At 37.8% G+C, this 7,624-nt stretch overlaps 1 protein-coding gene across 6 annotated transcripts in view; it reads left to right on the top strand.

The window, feature by feature from the left end:
- Positions 1-1,244: 1,244 nt before the first annotated feature.
- Positions 1,245-7,624, top strand: part of LOC107100951 (UPF0606 protein KIAA1549L-like) — a 174,282-nt gene continuing 167,902 nt past the window's right edge. For all 6 annotated transcript variants that reach the window (XM_015399651.1, XM_015399649.1, XM_015399652.1 and 3 more), the window contains exon 1: positions 1,245-1,574. In XM_015399651.1, the coding sequence (XP_015255137.1) occupies positions 1,406-1,574 (169 nt within the window). In that variant the 5' untranslated portion in view covers positions 1,245-1,405. The remainder of the gene's footprint in view (positions 1,575-7,624) is intronic.

Genomic DNA, 7,624 nt, shown 5'->3' with positions numbered 1-7,624 from the left:
AACGGAGTAAAGTATACCTAAAAAGTATTTTTACTTTGTTACTTGACACCTCTGCTTAGTGGCACCTGGAGCCCTAAGCAGTAGTTTGTGTGTGACTTGGGCCGGCCCTGTCTGTGAATGTTTATTTCCCCCCGTTTTAAATTTCCAAGCTGACATTTAGAAACAGTTTGGATCAAGCTTCTGGGATTTGTTTTGTTCTGCTGCCAGTGGCGGTTCTAGACCAAATGTACCAGGGGGCCAGGAGGGGGCCAGAGTGCTTTCATGGGGGCACAGAAAAGCATCAAATAAAAACAGGGCGAGGGATTCAAATGTGTTTTAATAAAAATTCAACTTCTTATGAGGTCAATACATTCATAATTTAGGAATTTTACATATTTTTCACTTAATATAAGTTAAAACTACTGTTTTCTGTAAAATCTGAATTAGAACTCAATAAAAACTGATAAATTCAGCTGTAAAAATTGGATTATATTTTTAAATTTGTTTTGAAAAAAACATTTGGCAGATGAAAACTGGGATCCTATCTCCATACCACTGAATATATCACCTTTTTGTTTTTAAATAAATAATAAAACATAATTTATAAAGGAAAAAAAAAAGGAAACAGATAAAAAGGACCTATCAGTAACCATGTCATCATTAGAATTTCTATTATGTCTCCAGTATCGGGGCCATAACAGGGGCCAGGACATGATTTACAGGGGTACTGGCCCCTGTTTGCCCCTCTCTAGAACCGCCCATGTCTGCTGCCCTTTGTTAGTCATACCGCTTTTATGTAAAAGTCAATCCACCTGTATATAAGCCATCCTGATTTTACATATGTCACCTCAATCTCTGTGTTTCTCCCTTTTATTTATTTTTTATTTATTTATTTTTTATTGTGTGTGATACATGGACACTTGCACCTTAATTCTTATTCTTATCTTGATATACTGTATATACAGTGCTTGCTTGTTTATTCTTAATGCACCTTTTCCTCCTTGTTTGCACCTTATTTAATTACTATGTGACCAGTGAATTTCTCCGCTGTGAGATCAATAAAGCTCATCTAATCTAATCTAATCTAATCTAATCTTAAAACACCCCATGAATGCCAACCTCTCTAAATGCAGCCAGGCTTTTATTTTGAAACCATCCACAGTGGTCTTCCGGCCTTGCGGCTGCGCTTTGACGCATCCGCGCGCCTTGCGGACGCAGCAGGAACTTCGGAGCTCAGCTGCGCTTCACGCACAGACCGCCGCGGTCTGAGAGGCGAGCAGGGAGAGAGAAGCGGAGCCAGTGGGAGCATCCAGCGGCTCATGGAGAGCAGAGCCCTGCTTGTCCGAACAAAGGGCAGCTCGATCGGATGCCTTTTACCACATCAGCGCCGTTAGATGCTTTTCATCCGGGAATAATTGGTTAATCAATGGCTCCCAAACATGCGCTCCTTCGCAGAGGAGGTGATAAAACGGCAGTGAGGCAGACGCTATGGGAAGCGGGGATGGTGGCCCGGTGTCCGCAGAGGAGAACCCCGGCTGGGATGCTGATCGGAGCGCTCCTGGTCCTGATGATGCAGAGCGCTTCAGCCGCTGAAGGTAAGAGCGCGATGCTGCTTTCACCACATCAGAGACTGATCCTTCCTTCCATCAAAGAAACAACCTTCATCCAATCAGCTGACTGAGCCTTGTGCACCATTGGGTCACTTTGCTGGGGTTTGAATGATCCGCAGAATCAATGTTGTGGTATTTAACCTGTGGGAATGTGATCCATGTGATTTAAAGGCCTTCAGTGAGGCAGCCAGATGGAGCGCAGCGCGCTGGGAATCCACAGCTCCTTCATCTCAGGGCTCCAAAGCTTTGGATCTAGAGCCAAACTTTTCAACATTTCTGACACTGAAACATTTTGGGGTAGATGCATCTGATAAAAGATGGCAGGTGTTTTGAAATGCACAGGAATGTCATGTTTAGTCATAGGTTGTGCTTTGCCCAACAGCTGCAGACTGCCTGAGAAAATCAGGAGGCTTGTTTGGTTTTTCTTAAAATAAGTTCCTTTTTGTCTTGAATTGAAGAGGAAAGTGAGACAATTTACATCTAAAATAAGAAAAAGCAACTGCATTGTCTTATCGAAGTGCATATTATCTAATTATCTTATTTTAAGAGTAAAAACACTGATTCCATTGGCAAATCTTCCCATTTACCTACTAAAATTAAGGGTAAATACACTTGATTTAAGAAATGTTTACTTATTTCTAGATCATTTTTGCAGTGAATTCCAACATCTTACATAGGAACAAGTGGAGGAAAACATTGAGAGCACATCAATGTCTCTGATAGAGCTTTTCCAAATGCTTCTAATGCATTTTACTGGTTAACATACAAGACATACCATTTTTCACATCCATGAATTCTCCAAACACTGAAAAAGTAACAAGATCTCACAAGATCAGAAACAACAATAGGCTAAAGAGAAATACGCATTTTAATAGAAATCTAAACCACTTTTTAATGACAGTTACTCTAATTTTAGGTTTATATAGCCACATGTTTGGATCTTTAACTTTTCTCCATGTGTCCATGTTGCAGAAAAATAAACTATAATGCCCTTTAAAGCACAAAACTACCTATTAGAAGTTAGTTTTTATTTTACTGTCTAACAGAATTAAGATAGGGCTGAAACAATTAATCAGATTAATCATGATTTATCGATTATTGAAATAATCACCAACTAAGTTAGTAATCGATTAACTGGTTAAATGGGGTATACAGACTGTAAGCATGCCTTTAGCTGAAAAAGCAACATATTTAGAACCAGTGGCAGTTCTAGACCAAATGTACCAGGGGGCCAGGGGGGGGCCAGCATGTTTTCATGGGGGAACAGAAAAGCATGAAATAAAAAACAGGGCAAGGGATTCAAATGTATTAAGAGAGCTGCATGAAGTGAAAATTTCTGTTCAATTAGGTTTAATAAAAATTATATTTCTTATGAGGTCAATATACATTCAGAATTTAGAAATTTTAACATATTTTTCACTTAATTTAAGTTAAAATTACAATTTTCTATAAAATCTGAATTAGAACTCAAGAAAAACTGATAAATTCAGTTGTAAAAATTAGCAGATGAAAACTGGGATCCTATTTCAATACCACTGAAGCTATCACCATATTGTTTTTAAATAATTAGTAAAACATCATCAATAGAATTTCTTTTAAGCATTATCTCTTCAGAGCAGGGGCCATAACAGTGGCCAGGACATGATTTACGGGGGCACTGGCCCCCGTTGACCCCTGTCTAGAACCGCCCATGCTTAGAACAGTAATTATACTGAAAAAAAAAAAAAAAAATAGAAACATTTTGCATTTAAGATTAAAACAACATTTTTGTCTGTCTTTAGGATCTATCCAGAACTCCTCAAGTGGGAAAGTTTTACTTTTATCTGGTTTAATTTCGTAAAAGATCTTCTTTAAGAAATCTTTCAGTATCTGATTATTAATTGATTATTTGAAGAAAAAAAAAATCAACAGCAAAATAATCATTGGTTGCAGCCCTAATTCAGATTAGACATTATTACTTATTATTTTTAATTACTCATCCAGATTAGTCATTTATTCACTTTACTTCTACCATACCCCCCTATAATTACACCTATCCCTCCCTCCCACTTTGGGAACGACTGCATAACCAGCCAGACATTGACCTCATTCAGGCTATTGATGCTCAATACTTCCTGGTGTAAAACAGACCAATCACAGCGCAGGAGGCTGGCCCATACTGCAACAATGCTTTTTTGTAACCATGACAATCAATTGCAGCTGCAATGGACCAAAAAATGTTAACGATGCCCTTTAATATGTCAATAAAGTGCTGCTTGTATAATTAAATACCAACAACTGTTACTTTTTTAAGATATTTTTTTTGGATCATATCCATAGTTTTCTGATAGATTCTAAACCATTGTTAACTGCTGACTCTGTTAGTCCCACCTTTGAAATTGGGTTCTATCTTCTCCTTTCTGGACTAATATGCTGCATAAATGATGTAAGCAAGTCTGCTTAGCTTTAGGAAACGAGTCATGGTTTTCACAGCTGACTCTAAAATACTTTGGTAAAGACAGAAGTTCACTTTTTATTAAAAAAATCTGCACGGTCTATCTGCAAAAGAAGCCCAGATCACCACCCTTCCTTTATCGTGCTCGACAGCTTCTATGATTTGTTTGATTGGTTTCTTCTAAAGTCGTATTTGGCGGGCAAGGATCTCTGCTTTGATTTAATGTGGCTAAAGGACATTATCTCATTTAAAACTCTTAACAAACCCAAGATGCTGCATTGGGTGCAGCTTTGTGCTAAGAACTGTTCAGGGTGAGGCCTTTAGAGGCCTTTAGAGTCTGACTTGGATCTACAGGTTGCTTTAGCTTTTCCTTTCTCTTAGGATTGTGTGCTCTGACCTTTACTGGGATTTCAGCAGCGATGCTCAACACAGATTGTTTGGAAATGGTACTACGATAGCTAAATGAGTTGCAAATGTTTTTGTTTTATTTTATATATCGCAGACGTAGAAGCAATACATACATAAACTACGATATCTTTAAGATCAACGCAATATGATAACAAATATTACACACATAAAGATGCCAAAACAGTTACAGATAGTTTAAAGACATAAACAGATGTTATAGAGCAGAGACAGGATGGAACATTTAGTTAAAATGTGCTTTATATTTTTATAATGTTTATGACCATTTTNAAGAAAAAAAAAATCAACAGCAAAATAATCATTGGTTGCAGCCCTAATTCAGATTAGACATTATTACTTATTATTTTTAATTACTCATCCAGATTAGTCATTTATTCACTTTACGTCTACCATACCCCCCTATAATTACACCTATCCCTCCCTCCCACTTTGGGAACGACTGCATAACCAGCCAGACATTGACCTCATTCAGGCTATTAATGCTCAATACTTCCTGGTGTAAAACAGACCAATCACAGCGCAGGAGGCAGGCCCATACTGCAACAATGCTTTTTTGTAACCATGACAATCAATTGCAGCTGCAATGGACCAAAAAATGTTAACGATGCCCTTTGATATGTCAATAAAGTGCTGCTTGTATAATTAAATACCAACAACTGTTACTTTTTTAAGATATTTTTTTTGGATCATATCCATAGTTTTCTGATAGATTCTAAACCATTGTTAACTGCTGACTCTGTTAGTCCCACCTTTGAAATTGGGTTCTATCTTCTCCTTTCTGGACTAATATGCTGCATAAATGATGTAAGCAAGTCTGCTTAGCTTTAGGAAACGAGTCATGGTTTTCACAGCTGACTCTAAAATACTTTGGTAAAGACAGAAGTTCACTTTTTATTAAAAAAATCTGCACGGTCTATCTGCAAAAGAAGCCCAGATCACCACCCTTCCTTTATCGTGCTCGACAGCTTCTATGATTTGTTTGATTGGTTTCTTCTAAAGTCGTATTTGGCGGGCAAGGATCTCTGCTTTGATTTAATGTGGCTAAAGGACATTATCTCATTTAAAACTCTTAACAAACCCAAGATGCTGCATTGGGTGCAGCTTTGTGCTAAGAACTGTTCAGGGTGAGGCCTTTAGAGGCCTTTAGAGTCTGACTTGGATCTACAGGTTGCTTTAGCTTTTCCTTTCTCTTAGGATTGTGTGCTCTGACCTTTACTGGGATTTCAGCAGCGATGCTCAACACAGATTGTTTGGAAATGGTACTACGATAGCTAAATGAGTTGCAAATGTTTTTGTTTTATTTTATATATCGCAGACGTAGAAGCAATACATACATAAACTACGATATCTTTAAGATCAACGCAATATGATAACAAATATTACACACATAAAGATGCCAAAACAGTTACAGATAGTTTAAAGACATAAGCAGATGTTATAGAGCAGAGACAGGATGGAACATTTAGTTAAAATGTGCTTTATATTTTTATAATGTTTATGACCATTTTCCAGTTACTATACTGATTCTTGGGAAAAGCAATAACTATTCAAAAAGTGCACATCCATAATAAATATTCATACAAGCAGATTTATGCACCTAAACTACTCTCCATGCACATTTTTTATGTTTTTATGCAACTAAATTCTTCTCTGCACCCATGGCTTGCTTTTTATGCACCTGTATTTTTGTTTTTTTTAATAATAACTGAACTTTATTGATCTCACAATGAAGAAATTTACCTCTGCTTTTGAGCGCTGCCATTGTGCAGCAAACCAGGTACTTGCAACCTTCTCAGAGCACAAGCGCGCTGCTATAACCCACTGGGCCATCGCTCCCCAGATAGAATAACTTGAATTCCAACAAAAATATGCCGTTAAAAATGTAAAGATTGAAATCGATATCTGTCAGATTAGCAGCCATGTTTAGACTTGCTAGATTTCTTTCTTACTCTTCACCTCTCTTTTTATTTTCTTTGTTTCCATTTATAGTCAGGCTGTTTTGGAGGCTTTCAGCTTGTGTCTGTCGTTTGTAGGCATCGTTGCTGTGTTCAGTATGTGTAGGTGTTTCCGTTGTTGGTTCTACATCCTCAGTCCGTAGCTGTAACTGAAATAAAAGCAGTTCATCTTCTAGCATCTAACAGGCAGGAAGCAGCGGGACTGAATGGTTATTCGTTTTCTTTTTAAAGGATAAGGCCTGACTGATACTTTGACATTCTTGTGCGGTCATGAAATTCCGAGTAACGCCATTATATCCATATTAAGAATGTAATTACATGGGTCTTACACTTTTTCTGTTCCTTATTTGGGTAGATGTATTGTCACCATGGGAACAGATCTGCAGCTTATACTTTTCCCACCTCGTTTCCTCGTTTGTCGGTCAGGGATTGAAAAAAAAAAAAAAACCCATCTGACTGCCAGGTTGAGGAGCGGTGCACAACGACCAGCGATGCATGATGAACCAGAGTGTGTGCTGAACCCTTGTCTATTTATCAGTGTAACCTACTTCGTGCTGCATGTATTCTGCTGCTTCTGTTGTGTCTCTGGTGTGTGTGGATGTAGCTAAAAGTATGCTTTTAATTACAAGATTTTTTAAATTTTTTATTTAAAGCTATATAATCACCCCAATCTTTCAAAAAATTGCAGTTTTTTTTGAAAGATTTCCGTCATGCAGCTGATGATCAGTGGGCTGAAAGAACGCTACACTTTTCCATTGTCTAATAGTCTATTTTAGCTTAAAAACATACTATATGTCACAAATATATATACCCTTATCCACCATTAAGCATAGATTAGATTAAAATCGTGAGCTTAATCCATGTGGTTTTAAATAATGTAACATTACATTTTGTAGCTCTAACAGCTTAAAATCCTGTGGAGTGGCTTTCCACAGGAGTTTGGGTGTTTATGACGTTTTTTTCATCTGTGAGGTCAGACACTGATGTTGGCGGCCTGGCTCAGGGCTCCTTTTTGTCCCAAAGTTGAGTGTTTCTCATAATTCAGCGACACCAAAATGCGTATTTTAGGTCATTTTTCCAGTCTCATTGTGGGTATAACAGGCAGAAGTGGAGGTAGAACGCTTTCATAGGGGTGATCAAGCAGGGACCACTGTGCACTGAGGAGTGGACAGAAAAATTATAGGTGCCAAAACCGTTTGGGGATCAATCTACTCTAACTA

Source organism: Cyprinodon variegatus, unplaced genomic scaffold, assembly GCF_000732505.1.
Source record: "Cyprinodon variegatus isolate N-32 unplaced genomic scaffold, C_variegatus-1.0 Scaffold1035, whole genome shotgun sequence".
In the NCBI taxonomy this organism is placed as follows: Eukaryota; Metazoa; Chordata; class Actinopteri; order Cyprinodontiformes; family Cyprinodontidae; genus Cyprinodon; species Cyprinodon variegatus.
This window is presented reverse-complemented; position numbering and strand designations above follow the sequence as displayed.